This window comes from Dasypus novemcinctus, chromosome 12, assembly GCF_030445035.2.
Source record: "Dasypus novemcinctus isolate mDasNov1 chromosome 12, mDasNov1.1.hap2, whole genome shotgun sequence".
Taxonomy (NCBI): domain Eukaryota; kingdom Metazoa; phylum Chordata; class Mammalia; order Cingulata; family Dasypodidae; genus Dasypus; species Dasypus novemcinctus.
Window position 1 is genome coordinate 88,516,693 of NC_080684.1, and position 17,753 is coordinate 88,534,445.

The following is a 17,753-nucleotide window of genomic DNA, read 5'->3' on the forward strand; positions in this document are numbered from 1 at the left end:
TCCATATAACTTTAGATATTCCTTCTAGTAATCATCTGGTCTTTAGTATACATGTCTTACCTTTGTTAAGAAAATTTGACCAGAAAGCTAAACTCAGTATCTTTAGTGTTGTCTATGTTACATAAATATTTTTAGTACTAGCTATCATTTATAAAAATGTAGGCCTATTTTCTAGAATATACCCTCCCTTTCCACTTCAAAACTGGTCTTTTGAGCATGGATATTAAGTGAAAAGAAATTTTCTTAGGTTTTTGTAAAACTTAAAGAATAATCCTATAGAAATTAATAATATAATTTTAAAGTATTTTATATTTTGGTAAACTTTTATTTTCAAAAGCATTTAAGTTGCTTGGTTGTTTTTTTGTTTTTTTCTTTTTTTACATGTTTTTCTATTTAATTGAACATTGATTGCTATAATAACCTATTTTCTTTCTTATAGATCCATGATACAGCAAACAGTGCAAAAACTGAACATACAGCTATGAAAGGAACTTCAGTGAAAAACAAACCAGATCTCAAAGCATCTACTGATACTAATGCCATTTTACTTTCATCTTTGGCACCTGATGTTTCTAATCATAATAGTTGTGTGGTGGATATGCAAAGGAAAAATGAAGGTATAAGGAGGGTGTTTTAAATAGAATTAAAGCTTTTTATAATATTGGTAGGGGATTTTAGAATCTCTGATTTTGGTCCATTTTCCTAATAAGTTAAACTACTATATTGAACTTTCTTGTTAGAGTGACATCATAGTATAAAATAAGCACCTTAATAGTAACGATTAGTTATAAGCCATGGAATTTAAATGAGGCAGAGATCTTATATGACATTTGAGGTTGGCCAGTGGGTTCAGTGTCACTATCCCTTTTTTTATTTTTGTTATTCTTTATAACTTTCTGAAATAATTTATTTTGGGCAGGGATCCTGTTTATCATGTCTACCACTATTTGCCTGGACCCAGAACTATGTATGCCTGGTAATAGTAGTCACTTAATAAATATTTGCTTAGCAGGTAACTAGATTATCCTCAAAAAGATAGTTCATTTATGAGAACTGTTGATTAGCCCATTGCATTCATGGGACAGGTTGTAATTTGGTGATGCTATAGTTAAATTCATTTGAATATTCTAATGCCATCTCAGATATATAAAGCAGTACTCTGATTTCAGTATCTAAAATTATAAATCTCAGTCTGATATATCCCTAACATTGATACATGTGATTTTATTTTTAATTAGAAAAAATTATGACAGCTAATAATAAATATAATTCCTCTTCAGTGATTCAAACTTAACCACGAATATTCTTTTTATGTTCATTTTCCTTTATGAATCATGGTAGATAAAAATATCTGAGGAAAAGAATTTCCTATAATTTTTTTTATTTTGTTACTTGTGGAAGAGAGGGCTCTTTTGTTTTACTGACTTTCTGGTATAAAGGAATCATTTGATCATAATTACAAAAGCTTGGTCCTGGTCCTCAATTCTAATTTCTTTCCTATATGCTTAGCTTTAAAAGTTTATACTCTTGAAAATAAATACATATGAGCTGTGAGATTTCAGTATCTTAATGGGCTCTAAAACCTATGTTGTAAGGCAAGTTGAACAAAATTGATACTAGGCAATTGGGAAAACCAGCGTGGTTATACAGTAACACTGCCTGGCACATCATAGACATTCAAATTTTTGAATGGATACTCAATCTCAGGTTAAAAGGAAGAGATGGGGCTTTCTCTGTGCAGGTTGGAGTAGCTCTTAAAGGGTATGTTTTAAAAGTAGAGGAATGATTATGTATCCAAGGAACATGGTGTATATACAACCTACTTTCAAATGTTTAGAAAACATATATAGATAGATAACATAGATTAATTGAATGATGCAGCAAATGTGGCAAAACATTAAAATTGATGGATCTGGATGTCTGGGGAGGGGACTTGTTGGTGTTCTCTCTGTGGGTTTTGTGTTATTTTTGCAACTGTCCTGTAAGATTGAACTTAATTCAAAATTTAAAGTTTAAGAAAAAAAAAGTAGGGGAGTGACATGATTAGATTAGTTGACTCCATGCGTAAAGAGACTGATAAAAGGGATAGGTGGGAAAGAGAGGGCAAATTACAACATTTAAGAGACTTTTTGACAGATAACTGGATGGATGTGAGAGATGAAACTGAATTAAACATACTCTTAGTTTTTTAGGTTAAACATATGAGTGGATGATGAGACTCTTAATCAAGATAGGAAATACAGGAGCAAGAACAGATTTGGGGAAAAGACAGGTTCAACTTTGAACTTGCTGGTTTTGTGGCACTTGAGGAACATCTTGGTAAAGATTTCTAGCAGACAATTGGAAACTTAGGTCTGGAGTCCAGGAGAGAGTCTTGGAGTAGAAATAGAAATTTAAAAGTTAAGAGTATTTAAAATATAATCTTCTCAAGAGCAAGGACCTCATCCATATTGTTCACTGCTATCTTTGCAGCACCTGGCACGGACATATTTGAGGAAGGAATGATTCCATGAATAGTAGTTAAAGACAGGAAGTTATGCAAAGGGAGAAAAAAAGAGGGTTTGGGAACACCAGCATTTAAAGAGTCATTTGAAGAAGTAAAGTCAACTAAAGAGATTGAGAAAGGTCTCTTAGAGAGTTAGGATGAGAACCAAAAAAAGAGTGTTGTTGTTGTTATTGTTATTGTTGTTGTTGTTTTTCCTTTATCATGGGCATCATGGTTTGTGACTATACTTTTATTTGTATGTTGTCTCTACCATACGACTATAAGTTCCATGAGGTGAGGACCATGTTTGCTTTGTTTCATTATTGGAGAAAACAGCACAACTTGTGGTAGGTAGTAGACCCTCAATATTGTGGAATGAGCAAATATAAATCATAGTAGAAAACAGCTTCAGAAAGGAATATGTGTTCAGGATTGTTTACATTACAGAAAGGCCAAGTAAATGAAAATTCAAAATTATCTCTTGGAAATTACTGACTTTTACTAGAGCATTTCATTAGAGTAGTGTGATAGAAACCACATTCTGGGGAGGTTGAGGAAGTAGGGACTGCTGTGAAGGGAATTAGTGAGGGAAGATGGTGACTGGAGTGAGTTGTGACCTCATGGAAAATGCGTATTTGTTCATTTGAGAGATTTGATCAAGTTTATGGAGGGTAAGAAAGTATTGAAGAAAAGCTTTCAGAAAACTGTGAGGAGAGAAGAATGATTGATGAAAGAGAGTCCCAAAATATGGGGAAGAGAATGAGACCAAGGGCCCAGGAGGATAAATTAAACTTCCTTATGAAGGAGGTCAGCTCATCCTCTGAATTGAAAGAGAAGACAGGGAGGATAGGCACAATCATAAATATCCTTCTAGTTCGGGGCAAGAGTAGGCAGAAAATTGAGAGAATTTTTATTTGATGACTACTGTTTTTTCTCTAAAATAGGAGACAAGGCCATTTGCTGAAAATTCTTCAACTTATGATTTAGTAGGGAGATTGAGAAACAATGGTTCAATGTTTAGAATGGAAGAGGGCTGAGAAGTTGGATATCTGTTATGGATATTGCCTTCTTCCTTTTTCTAAACATTTTACACATAATGGTTAACTCATGTGAATGCCATTTGAGATGCTCTTGTTTATGATTTTAAAACTGAAATAACGTGAATGACAAGACACAGTTATTTGCAGGTATTATATTAATAATCTTTCCCTTTAATTTTAGGTCCTCACACTTCAGCAAATGTAGGTGTTCTAAGTAGTTGCCTGGACTTAAGAACAGTAAACCCTGAAACTTCAGTATCCAGTACTGTTTCCAGCACACAATCTATGGTAACCCAGCAGACCATTAAAACTGAATCATCCAGTACAAATGGGGCAATTGTTAAAGATGAAACTTCACTAACAACATTCAGTACCAAATCTGAAGGTTTGAAATGTGTTTCACATACTGTATTTTGAGCCATTTATTTTTTTAATTCATCAAACTTATTTGTTTTAGGTGGGAATTGCATTTCATCTTGAATCCTATAAGCAGATAAAGCATTTTAGTTAAAGTCATTATATAGTTCTCTGTTGCCTTACATAAAATATTTAGATTGATGCATTCTGAAATACAGTCAGAATGTATCTTAACTACCATGAATAAATTCAGCAAACTTTTTTCCTTAGGAAAGATAATTCTAGACAATGTATTAACAATGTCCTCATCTTAATTGATTTCTAATTTGAAAATTCTCATTTAATTCTTTTGCAATGGGAATTGTGTTTCATATTTGGTAACCTTCTTTGCAGTTTTAGCTTAGTCATCATCAAATCCTTGAAAAACGACTTTGTGAATTAGTTCAAGTTAAAGGTTCCATGTATCTAACTGTTGTGATTTTCTCCCTCTGGCTATTTTTGTATATTTGTAAATTATATTTTAATGTGTCCATTTGATAGGTAAATATGTAAATCTTATCTGATGAATTGTTTTATTTTTAGTTGATGAAACATATTCACTGCCTGCTACTAAGATCAGCCGTGTAGAGATGCATGCTATAGCCGTTCCTTTTTCTGTAAGTACATGACCTGGTGATTATGCATGTTTGCATATGATTATGTGCTTTTAAAAGCTAAGTACCCTCTAAATAAACCCATAAAAACGATTCTTAGGACTCATTTTAGTAATGAATTAACATACATTTTTAAATGAATGATTGAATAGGAAAATGTTCATAGTATAATGTTAAGTGTAAAAAGCTGGATAAAAAATTATACACTTGCACACTGTGATCCCAATTTTGTTAAAAAATACAAGCAATACATATATCCCCACTCTAGTCCATGCACTTACACATCCACTCTCAAATGCTAGATGTCTCTCTCCAGTTTAGTGGAGCCACAGATAATGTTTAATTTCTTCTTTATGCTCTCTATATTTCTCTTTAATGAAAATATATTTACATTTTTGGTTTTTTTAAGGAGGTACCAATAATTGAACCTGGACCCTCCTACATGCTGAGCATGTGCTTAATCAGAAATATATGTTTATATGTATATATACACACACACACGTGTGTATTAATGGTTTAAAGATTAAATTATAGGCCATGTTATGGAACATAAAGCTTGAATGGCTCTACTGCCAGCTTCTTAATAGAATCATAAGCAAAATATCGTGATATTGGGTTAGACATATGTAAGGTAGCCCAATAATGGTTGTTTTATGGAAGGCCAGAATTGATTTGCATGGCACCAAACTTAAAACGCTAGGAATGTGCCTCATAGATACACTGAGTATCTTAATGAGATAAATGTAAGGGTAATGTATAAATACTTTTTATGCTTTTTATTAACCAGCTATTTCACCTTTTCTGCTATGAGCAAGCATTTTTTATTTCACCTAATATTTACCTTTTAGAATCTCTTAAGATTCTAAAATTTTCTTTCAAATTAAAATTTTCTTCATAATTAGTTTTCTTTCAGTCATAATTTTATGGATTTTGATTATATTTACCTTCACTTCATTAGCTTTTACCTTTCCAGAATGTTAAGTCCTACTGTTCTTAGACTCTTTTCTCAGGGAAGGATTATTAACATGAACATTTTTTTCTCTTACATCTGTTTTGTGATAGATCAGCCAGAATGGTATTTTGTTATTCTAATTGGATCCAGTTGTTTTTAAAAGTTTTGAAGAGCTTTTACCACTTTGAAAAATGAAAACAAGTCTAAACTTATTACCTTTTTTTAACCTTAAAGACTTTCTAGTTAGCTCACTTTGTCATGTGTGATAGCATAAATAACAAATTATGTGAATTATAAGCATGTACCTCTGCTGTTATATATTTAAGACAGAAATAAATAACTGAAGTGCACATTTGTTTTGAGCTTCTGGAAACAGTGTCTCATTTATAAAGAAGATGGCTTTAAAAGGTTAGTTCCAGGGATAAGTATAATTCACTTATCACTAAAAGTAGCTTAAGGTAGAGGAAGTTTATTTGTGTTAAAGCAAGGTAAAAAATGTAAAATCTTTTAATTTGCTCCTCTTTAGTATATTTACATACTAAAGTATATTCAAATTGCATTTTAGTTTTGAACATTTTTTCTCCTTTTAGGTTTGGAGAATCACAGGTATTTCAATGCAAAGATCACTGAATTTCTGCTAGCTGTTTTTGAATTTAGAAATGGGCCAGCTTGGAATGAAATTTCCTTATTTGCTCTTTTTTGGAGCAAGTTATTTTGTCACACCAAAAGGGATTGCATTTTCTGAGAGAATCTCCAAAATGACAATATTCTATAAACAGCTGGCATTTTAACATATCACTGATTTGAAAGCATGCTAACTCTTGCAAGGTTGGTAGTACAGAGCTACTGACTTGGAAAATGCCTGTCACTTCCTTTGTTTGAATTGGCATCCCTATTTCACTATAAATTGACCTAATCTGTTAAGACTATTTATTTAAGAGCTATTATTAATGTTGTGGTGTTTACCCATATGCCTACTTGTAGATCACTGCATGGATTTATTAAATCTTGAAATTTCTTTTTTGCTCAATTAAGGTCTTCATAAACTTTTCTTTCTTTGAAATTAGAAAGAAACTCCTTCAAATCCAGTGGCCACAATGAAAGCAGAACGACAATGGTGTGATGTGGGAATTTTTAAAAATAATACGGCTTTGGTGAGCCAGTATTATTTGCTGCCAAAGGGGAAACAGAACATCTCAAAGGTAGATTTTGATATATTTTTTACACTGTGAGTTATAAACCTCAAGAATAAGATTTTTAAAATAACTCTGATTCAGGTCCATTGAATGAATAAAATTGGAATCTGCTCACAATCTTTAATTGAGAGTTCTGTATACCTAGATGTCTTATATTCCTTTTAAGACTCTTTTGATAGAATATATCACAAGAATGAAAGTTTTAAAATCTTATACAATCAGTGAGCTAAATTCTGAGGCATAAATAGTCCTGTTTGGCCAGCATGAATGAGGATTTTTAAAAATAGTTCTAATTTTGTTACTCAGTATATGTGAAAATGGGCCATTTTTTTTTTTAATTGGGAGAATTTTCTTTTTTTAAAATTTAGTAGCATAAGGGTCCCTGTACTGTACTGAATACAAACTAATTTTCCCTTGATTTTAGGGCCTTGTAAGAAGACTTCATACATATAAATGAAACATTAGCCATCTAAGAATTATGAAATAGACAAAAACTCCAAAGCGTGTTGGCCATATTTTTTTCTTGGGTGGGGAATTGCAGGAAGGGAATTGCCAAGGAAATGAATATTCATTTTGAATCTCTTGAAGGGCTGTACCAATGAAGAATATATCATTTATCATATTTTTATTTCTTTCATATTATTTCTGATATCCTCAAAATAGTGAATTTTTCTAATCCTTGACAAAAATAGAAATATTGGTTAGTAATTTCTTAGTAACAGCCTAATGAAATTTCTCTCTGTAGTTGCATTTCATATATAAAGAAATACCCATGTCTAAGGGCCTAGTAGCTATCTGATTTTTCCCAAAATAAAAAAAAAAAACATAAAATTTCGAGCCAGTAAACTTGGGTTTTAGTCACTAGTTTGAGCACTCAGCAGTGTGACCTTGGGCAAGTCGCTTGCTTAATGTCTTTGAGACGCAGTTTCCTCAACTATAAAACAGGGTTGAAAACCAAAAACAAAACATTTTTTTTTAAATAAAAATGAAATGGGGTTTACGTAGCTCCCTTGAAATGGGATGATACATTGTCACTACTTGTCTCACAGGAATGTTGCAAGCATTAGAGAGAATATGTGAAAATTATTTGACAGAAATATTATATAGTCCTATCTAGAGTATGTAATCTATTCAATTTCACATTTTTTCAGTGTCTGCTAAATATTATTTTTTAAAACATCCTATTACTACATGCTGGTCATTGTTTTGTTTCTGTCAGGCCTACATGCCTATCTCAAAAGGGTGTTGTTCCAAGACTATTATTTGACAATCTTCCGATTTCTACTTCAAGTTAAGTTTTCATGGGGATCAGGCAGTTTTCACTTGTTTGGAGTGGTTGTCAGTTGTTCTGCTTTATACTGTTATGCATTCATGTGCAAAATACCCTTACATTTCTCTTTATAATCACTAATTATAAAGAAAGGGCACAGGAGCAGATGTGGCTCAAGCGCTTGAGTCCCTGCTTCCCACATGTGTGGTTGGGGCTCAGTCCCCAGTGCCTCCTAAAACAAACAAACAAACACAAGCAAGCAAACAAAAAACCCAACTCAGGAGCCGATGTGATGATGAGCGCTGGATACCCACATAGGCGGTCCTGGGTTCAATCTCCAGCCAGGGTACCTCAAAAAACAAAAGAAAACACAAAAAACCAGAAAGGGTACTTTTTCTCTAGATAAGAGTCAACAGTTTATGGGCTTAGTTCCTTCTATATTGGAGGAATCATTCTATGTGTAAGAGAGGGAAATAAATAAATATGAACTGAAACCATAAAAAATAATTCATTATTTAAGAGATTGGTCATTAAATGAAAAAAGTAGTTACATTTTTTCTTTGACTTCTGCATATATTGAATTTTAGGTAGGAAGTGCAGATGTGCCTGACTACAGTTTACTTAAGAAACAAGATCTTGTTCCAGGCACAGGATACAGATTCAGGGTTGCTGCAATCAATGGATGTGGAATAGGCCCTTTCAGCAAAATCAGTGAATTTAAAACTTGTATTCCTGGTTTTCCTGGAGCTCCTTCTGCAGTCAGAATTTCAAAGGTAAGACATAGGTTAAGGTTGTTGATGATTTAAATCATTTTCAACTATGTACAGGAAGTAAACTCTTAAATTAAAAAATAAAAAAAGAAAAATTTAAAAAACTCTTCATTTAGAGCAGAGGTTCTTAACAAGGGGTCCATGAGCTTGAATTGAAATTTAAGAAACCATTATTCTGGGGATGCGTTGGTACAGGTGTGAGATATTTATTATTATTAAATAATACACAGTATAATGTGGATTTAGTAAGGGGTCTGTGATTTTCACTGGACTGGCAAAAGGGTCCGTGGAACAAAAAGGTTAAGAACCCTTGATTTAGAGATTCTTGTTAGCCTCTGAGGAAATGAGAGTTATTCAAAAGGGGAAGGACTGAAAGTTTTTCAAGTATTTTTTGCTAATTGCTTATGATATTTTTAAGAACCAGATTTCAAGCAGAATTACAGCATACAAATCACAGAAAGGGAGGGAAGTATGTTTCTTAATATTAGCTTTGTTCTTATTACTGAACCAAAAAGTTCACACTGGAAAGTTTTAATAGAACACCTGAATTTAGATTATATTTTATCCTGAGATTTGTCCCTCCTTAGAAAAGAAAGGTTCTGCTTTCTGGGAAATAAAAAGAAATACTTCATGTGTGTGTCAGCGGTCCCCAAGACAAATTCAAGTTTGATGAATCACTAGAAAGACTCACAACTCAGAAAAGCTGTTATACTCACGGTTACAGTTTATTATAGGAAAGGGATACAGATAAAATCAACAAAAGTAAAAGGTACATAGGGCCAAGTCAGGAGAAACCAGGAGCAAGCTCCCAATTGTCTTCTCCCAGTGGAGTTATGGGGACAGTGCTTAATTCTCCCAGCAACATTCTATGACAAAATGTATGAAGCATTGCTAACCAGGGAAGCTTAGTTGAGCCTTGGTGTCCAGGGTTTTTATTGGGGGTTGGTCTTGGAGGCATGAAGTACCCATGGGACTAACCTTAACTATTCAGTCTCCAATCCCCCAAGTGGTCAAACTGATACAGCACGGCCCAGGGCCCCAGTCAAACAAAAATAGGCATTCACAGTAAATCACATAGTTAGCCTAAACTATCTGGTATGGCCCAGGGACTCAGATATACAAAGATACTGTATTAGTCATGGTTCTATAGGAAACAGAATCAACAAGAGATACCTGTCAATAGTATGTGATTCTATAAGAGTCTCTCACACAGCCGTGGGGATGCACAAGTCCATGTTCCGCAGGCAGGCTGCAACGAAGGGCTGCAATGAAAAGTCCAATGAAGATTCTTGACGAGTTTTGGGAGATATTGGCTGTCCAAAGATGAGCTGGGAAATTCTCTCTCAATGCTGGAATCACTTCCCCTTTTAAGGCATTCAACTGATTGGGTTAAGTGTCACTTATTGCTGATGGCAATCTCCCTGCTTGATGTAATTGTAACCAGCTATCTATGATGTACCACTGCAGTAAAGTCAATGGTGACTAAAGTCTATAAATGCCCTTGTATTACAGTTAGCCCAGTGCTTGCTTGACTAAACAACTGGGCAAAATTACCTGGCTGAGTTGACACAATAGCCTAACCATCACAGATACCTTTATCAGACAGGATATTCCATGGGCTTAAAGGTTTATCTCCCAGGAGCCAGTCAATGCCCATCCATTTCTTTGGTATGTGCAACGTTTGAACACCCCACACCTGCTGAGTTAATTTCTGCATAGTGAGCACCCCATGTCTGCTGAATCATTTTCTGCATATTGGGATATTATAGGCAGGCATTTAAGTCATGTTGGGTTTTTGAAAACTGGGCATGAATTAAACATTTTAGATCCAATAAAAGCCACATTTTTGTCTTCTAAAAATAGACTCAACGTAATAAGTGAATAGAGAAAACCTGAGACTTTACCTATTTTTTTTCCTTCCTCTTCAAGAATGTTGAGGGTATCCACCTCTCCTGGGAACCTCCAACTTCACCTTCTGGAAATATTTTGGAATATTCAGCCTACTTGGCTATCCGTACAGCACAGATACAAGATAATCCAAGCCAACTTGTATTTATGAGGATTTATTGTGGTCTTAAGACATCATGTATAGTAACCACTGGGCAACTTGCAAATGCACATATTGATTATACATCCAGGCCTGCCATTGTGTTCAGGATATCAGCAAAGAATGAAAAGGGATATGGACCAGCTACCCAAGTTCGATGGCTTCAAGGTAACAATAAGAAAGCATCTTTAAATTGAATTGGTTTTTTTACTTAAGCTATTGTGATGATGATTATTTATTAGTAAATGGTTATGAAGATTTGTCACTTAAAAGAGCATTCTCTGTATTTCTAGCAGTTATGAATGTGAGTTTGTAAGTTGTTCTTAAAATGTATTTGCTTAATTCTAGATCCAAATAAAAATAGAAAAGAAGCAAAGACTCTGAAAATTAGTATTTGGGTCCTTCCTCACAGGTATAGCTCTTTTATAAAGAAAAATAGTAAAGATAAAAGCCTAAAGGCTTTATTTTACCCCAATATCTTTTATAAAGACCATGTAGCTCAGTCATCCTAGAGTTACTGAGATGATTCTAGTAACTGGCTGTTGTGCACTATGCTGTCTTATGTAGTAAATGTTCTCTACATCATAAATGCCCTATCTTTAAGCACTCCTAACTTTATTTTAAATGAGCAGTGGTCCTTTAACAACTGTCTTCTATTGGATAATACTTGTGATACTGATTTTAGTAGCCATTTGATCCTTTCTTTGTCTATTTACAGTTAGCACAGAGCATAAGACATTTTAAAAATGAAGGAAGAAAGGGAGGGAAGGGAGAAAGGCAAGTTCATAAACTGCTTTTAATTTTTATTTATTTTCTAAGGATCATGGTAAAATACAAAAAAGGATAACGGATTTTCTTGATTCTTACCAGGCCAATATAATTGAATATATTTTTGGCCAAAATACTTAATTTATCTAGCCCTCAATTTCCTCATTAATAAATGAGGGAGTTAAAAGTGTTTACCTTTAAGGTCCCTTTTAGCGCTTAAATTCTGAAGTACATACCTGAACATTTTAACATCTGTCTTAATGGCTCTAACTGCTTTGTTGGAAGTAAAACCTTCATAATTTAAAATGCAAAATTAAAGTATGTGTCCTCCTATTGCAGAAAGAAAGAAGCACCTTAACAGGACGCAAGTTTTGAAATAGTGTTTTAAACATTTGTAAGATTTTTGTAAATGCTCTAAATGTTTTATTTTTGCATTGTTTTTACCTTGAAATTGTATAAACTTTTTTACAACTGAAATAAAAGCATTAGACAGCTTACTCAGGTTTCATTACAACCTTAAAGATGCAAGATAGGCATTATGAACACTTTGCCACGTACAAGTGTCTTGCTTTAAACCTTTTAGGATTTCATGGTTCCACTGCCTATTCAAATCCAGAATGAGTATATAGAGCAATAATTGCAGAGAATATATTTCAAAGTAAGAGCTGCAGTAACTGCAGGGTCACAGTCTATCATTTTTATGCCATGTAAACTTATGCCAATTTAGGTTGACTGAGTAGCTGTGTCCTCAAACTTCATGTACAATATCCCCAGCAAAGATGGATTTAATTGTGCAGAATTGATATATATGTGTGTTCCAGTTACTAATTTAAAGTGTATAGAATATTTTAATATATAATTTTTGTAAAGAACTGGGATTTTTATACTACAGTATGTAATTAATGTGTCTCACTAATTAAGTTTCTCTTAAAGAAAATATGCAAACTGTTAGACACGTGAGGAATGGTTTTTGAACTCTAAGGGTAAAATAAATGCACTACTGTGGTGTTGCTAGATTACTTTTTTGTGGCTGTATGAATCCTTAATCTTTAAATATGTACTTTACAAACAATGTTTACAAGGAGCTTCTCTGGTTTGTTATCTCAGCAACTCCCTTGGTGAAAGCTTCATTCTGCATTTATTTAACTCATAAGCTTTGCTTTTGGCATATGCTTGCTTTTTGCACTAGTAGAATTTTAACTTACCTCATTATTATGTTTATAATCATTTGCATAGCTTCCATAATATATCTGATAAAGGCTTAACAAATACTTAACCAAAGTTAAAATTACAATAAACAGTGAGCAGTTTTGCACATGTTAAATGCTAGGATTTGTTGTATGTATGTGTGTGTTTAGTTTTAAAAAAAAGAGTAAGAATGGAAAGTTTATAGTAAGTGTATGTCTTAAGCCTAATTATTTTAATCATCTATTTGTCTTATTACAAAAAGTCTGACGTTTAACAACTCTTACTTTCCGCATTAATTCGCAATTTTTGCATCTTGAAGTGCTTCTCTTAATGACAAAGAATAACTTGAGTTTAAGCAAAGAATAGAATATTTGAGTGTGCACATGTATACATATTTAGTATTTTCAAGTCTTTGGTTTACTTTGCTTAAATGCCTCTAGTGTTCTAGGCCAGGAGGTGAATGTGAACTTGTGGTTCTAACATGACTTACTTTTCAGAGGGAAGTATAGTTTTTCTATACCAAGGGATTTGTTAAAATAATAAATGTTTTCACTATGCGAATTAGCCCAGAATTTGTTATTATTTTTTGGCATTTATTCATTAAGTAGCGGTCCCATTTATCTCTCTGATAAATGACTGGTGACTGAAAAATGCCATTAAAAAATAGCTGTGGCTTTGACATCAATAGTTAATAGATCTTAGAACTGTGTGTTCATGAACAGAATGGATTGGGATAAAGAGAGAGGTGTGTTTAGCTTCTTATGATTTGCACATTTTCTAAGTAAAGATCCTGTTGCATAGGAGTGGGCCATATCATACAGATATTTTCCATAAAAGGATTTACATTGAGTTAAATTATTTTCTTTACTCATCCCAGTTGGACAAGCAATTCAGATGTAACAAGCTTTTGTGCCACAGTCCTCTTCCTGTGTTCTGCAATTTGAGTTCATATATGTAGTAAAAATATTTTTGATGTTGCATGCTCTTAGAATTATGTTTTCTAGAATATTGTATTGGCTTTATTTTAGTTTAGTAAACTAGAAATAAGACAAATATAAACTCAGTTCTATCTGTATTTTTTAAAAGTGGGTATAAACCGGCTGCATATATGAGGCCCTCCTTCATAACCGAAATACATAAATATAATCATCTATAGGAAGGTGAAACTGTTAATCTCTTGTTTCAAAGACTTGTAGACTAGCGAAGATTTGTTATGATTAGAGATATGGTCTACTATAACTAAGGATGCTTTTATTTAAAAAAAAAAAACTACAGCATTTGTAACATTGGATATGAAGAGTGTTTTAGTAGTTAAAATAATTGTAGTCATCTGATCATAAATGAAGTAGATTACAATATAGACTTTGATCATTTGATCTTTGACCATTTAAGGGGTAGACTGTTGTGTTTTTCAAGACTGATTTTAGGCAGTTTTATGTATTGTGTACCAATGATATGTAAAATAAAGCACCTTTTCTATTATAAACAATTATAGGTGTTATTTATTTTGAGCTACATGAAAGAGGAATTGGTGGTGTCAGAGTGGTAAATCTGTAGAAATGTTGCTTTTCTACGTTCATTTTAAATAATTTGGGTAGTCTCTAAGAATTATATAAAAACTTGTTTTTTAAGCTAGTTGGTTGTAATTGAGAGTCATTTTCTCTTAGAAACTACAAGCCTTTCTATCCATTATTATAGCTGAATTAATATGCTTAAAGTAAAAAGGCAAATAAAGGACTCCAGGTATAGTTCAAACTTATTGTTACCACTTTTTGTCTTCAGTTTACTCTTAATTTTTTTGCTTCTTTTCAACTTTTCACCCTTTTTAATTCACAGCAGCCATTTTCTCCCCCACACCCACCCCCACTACTCCATTGAAATGGCTCTTGGAAAGATTAAGGATAATCTCCCATTTCCCAAATCCACTGAACTATTTCATTGTAATTAATCTTATCATTTGAAATTTTAGCCCCTCTCTTGACGCTTTCACATTTTTACCTTCTGTGGCACCATCCTATCTGTCTTTCCCTTTGCACCTCCTCCTGTCTGGAATACCCTTTTCCAACCCCTGCCTCTGTCTCCATAAGGTTTTTCTAGATTCACATCAAATGTTGCCAACCTGACAAAGCCTTTTCTGACATACTCCATTTCTATGTAGATATGACCCCTTCTGTTTCTGCCCCCACTGTCCTTTGTTAAAATTCTCCATCATAGCAGCCTAAAAACTTTATGCCTTTATTTGTTAGCATTGTCCTTCTCCCTCTACCAGATGGTATGTCTTTAAGGCAGAGAGTGGATATTTATCTCTTCTTTATTGGCCACTTAGCTGGTACTTAAATATTTCAATAAGGAAGTAAAAATTGCTACCTTTTTTCCTTACCATACCCCTACTGAGCTCTAAAGCTGGCATCAAAAGTGGGAAGAAGCTTTGAAAGGGAAAGAGATTTTAGCAGATTTAACAAGCTTGTGGAGGAAATACATACTCTTTAGACTTGTCTCTACCTTGCTTCTACTTAGGTTCCTAAGAAAAGTTGTAGGATAAATAAGAGATCTGTCACATATTCACTGGACTAAAGGGGATTCAATATAAGTGTCTCCCAAAAGAATGCCTTGAATCTGAAAAGATCTGATCTGAGCATTTAATGAGATCAGTGGGTTTTGCTAGATTATGATTTTTTACATTAGATGATCAGTAAAATGAGCTAAAAATCTTTCAAATGTTTTAGTTTCCTGATTTCCATACCAGAAAGCCAGGGCAATGTTCTGGCACTAGAAAAAACTACTTCCCTGTTTAAGCACAAGGAATTGCCAGAGGACATGGAACACCAGGATTAGAACTATACTGGATCCTGTTAAGTATCAAGTCAGGTCAGTGTTGTTACCTCTAAACTTGTAGGACAAAGGATCCTTACACTACAGAAGAACAAGTTGACACTGGCACACTCCCTTCCAACTTACCCAGTTATAGTTGTGAGTCCCTATAACTCCAGAAAAGGGTTTTGTTTTTTGTTTTTAAATAGTGGGTGGAAAACATGAACTAACAACATCATTCTGGGGTGGACTAATTCTGCAGATGAAGGAAGACAAGACTGAAAAATCCCAGGATATATCTTCCTTGTTCAAAATAGATTTCTGTATCATATTAGTATCATTACTTCTCTCCTGTCCTCTGCAGAACTGAAATCAGGAAAATATCCATTTGTAGGACTATTAAAAGGCCACTAATCTGAGCAGATATCATCTGAAACTGAGTGTGAGAATCTTTTATATATATGGTGTCTTGAATAAATTGAATTGAGAAAGGGTGTGGTACTTAAAAATAGTCAAAATACAATCTAGCTACACTCCTGCCAAATGCCTCAAATTCAAAAGTGTTGAGAATACCAGGTTATGAAGTCTTTAGGCCTTGGATAGAGAGAAGGCTAGGAAGTCATAGATATGAGGCTATAAAGGCTGTAGAAGTATTCTTTATTCCTTATTTGATTTTGCTGGTTTAAAAATAAATGTTTTTATGGAATGCCTAGAGACATCAGAGTGTTTACATATAATACCTGAAGATAATAGTGCAGAAAATATGAATTGGTGGCACAGCAGATATGGAAGCTATAACAAAGAAGGAACATGCCCATCCCTCTCACCCTCATCCTTAGCCATCACCATCACCATCACCTTCCTTTCTGGTCTTCTTAGCACAAGAAGTTAAAGAATACATCATTTCTGAGCATGAGAATTGAGGAACACACAAGGAGACCCTTATAGGTCTGAGCACAGACAGGTTAAAATAAAAGGTAGCAGCTGGTGTCTGTTTTAGAGTAACCACTAATAAATCATGATCCAACAAATATCCAACTCTGACCTGGATATTGATTCCTCAAGTGGGAGTAAGTGGATGAGGGTGGAGAGTGAGACAAATGCACCTTCCTCACATTTCCCTATGAGAAAGAGAGAAGTCCCCTAAGAACCTAAGAGGGATTCCCTCCTAATTTCTATGTTTCTTATTGGGGCAGTGGTAAAAAGCTACATGCATTATCTAATAATTACCATCCAATTAATAAAGGTGTGGGTGAACCACTAATGGCAGAGGTAAGTTTTTTCAGAGCATGCCAAGAGAAAGGCAGCAACAGATGATATAGGGAGAAAGGTAGACCAAAGCTCATTTATTTTTACGTCTGGCTAGCTAAGAATGAAATTTCCTAGGCTTTGATGGGGAAAGCTAAATCAAACATCTGGGCAGAGTTCTGCAGGACTTAATAGGTTGATCCAAAATCATCCCGCTGCTAGTTTCAGTTTAGCACCCCCTGGTGGCGACTGTCCATTCTACTTTACGGGTACAATTCTGAATCTTGTAAACTGCCTGGAACTTCAAAAATAGCTACAGAAATACCTGGAAAATTCTGGTGAGTTGACACTCCTGTTTAGAACTAGTTGGAGAGACTGAATCTGGAGAATACACATAACTACTTTCCAATTTCCTGAGATGGGTTGCCAGCCATTTGCAACCTTTCTACCCCAAGGTTGCCTGCCCTGTTTTGGTACAAGGGATAAATGGAGAGTTTCAGGATCTATTTGTTTAGAATTTTTGAATTGTGTAACAAAATTTCTAGCTAATTCCCTAAATCAGGAGAAACTGCACCTTAACTGTGTCTTTAATCTGCAAAATGGTACTGCCTGTATTGACCTTGGCAAAGACATGATTGTGAAATTGCTATGACATTTGCGTGCCAGTCTATCACCTGTTATTGATCAATGTGGAGAGTCAGTACCCACCATGCACCTCCAGTATTTTTGGAATAGTTAACACGTGAAGGCATCATTAGCAGAATGTACCAAAGAGAATTTGTACTTTGGAAAGTCAACAGAATGCAGTAAAGTGGTGTTGTCTTCTTCAGTTTATTTTGGGATTTGCATCACCTATCATATCATTCTCTGCTTTCTATAAATATATCTGGTGAACAAAGTAACCAATTAACTAGTTATGCCAATGACTCTGAGCCAACTTGGAAGAGCAATACTATATTACCATCTTT

The 17,753-nt window shown here is 34.1% G+C and overlaps 1 protein-coding gene across 1 annotated transcript in view; it reads left to right on the forward strand.

Moving 5' to 3' along the window:
• The window catches only part of HCFC2 (host cell factor C2), a 55,702-nt gene extending 41,490 nt beyond the window's left edge, over nt 1-14,212 (forward strand). Inside the window, exons 10-15 of the mRNA XM_058308649.2 lie at nt 440-617; nt 3,707-3,910; nt 4,465-4,538; nt 6,555-6,689; nt 8,541-8,726; nt 10,653-14,212. Coding sequence (XP_058164632.1) covers nt 440-617; nt 3,707-3,910; nt 4,465-4,538; nt 6,555-6,689; nt 8,541-8,726; nt 10,653-10,967 — 1,092 coding nt within the window. The 3' untranslated portion in view covers nt 10,968-14,212. The remainder of the gene's footprint in view (nt 1-439; nt 618-3,706; nt 3,911-4,464; nt 4,539-6,554; nt 6,690-8,540; nt 8,727-10,652) is intronic.
• The last annotated feature ends 3,541 nt before the right edge of the window (nt 14,213-17,753 follow it).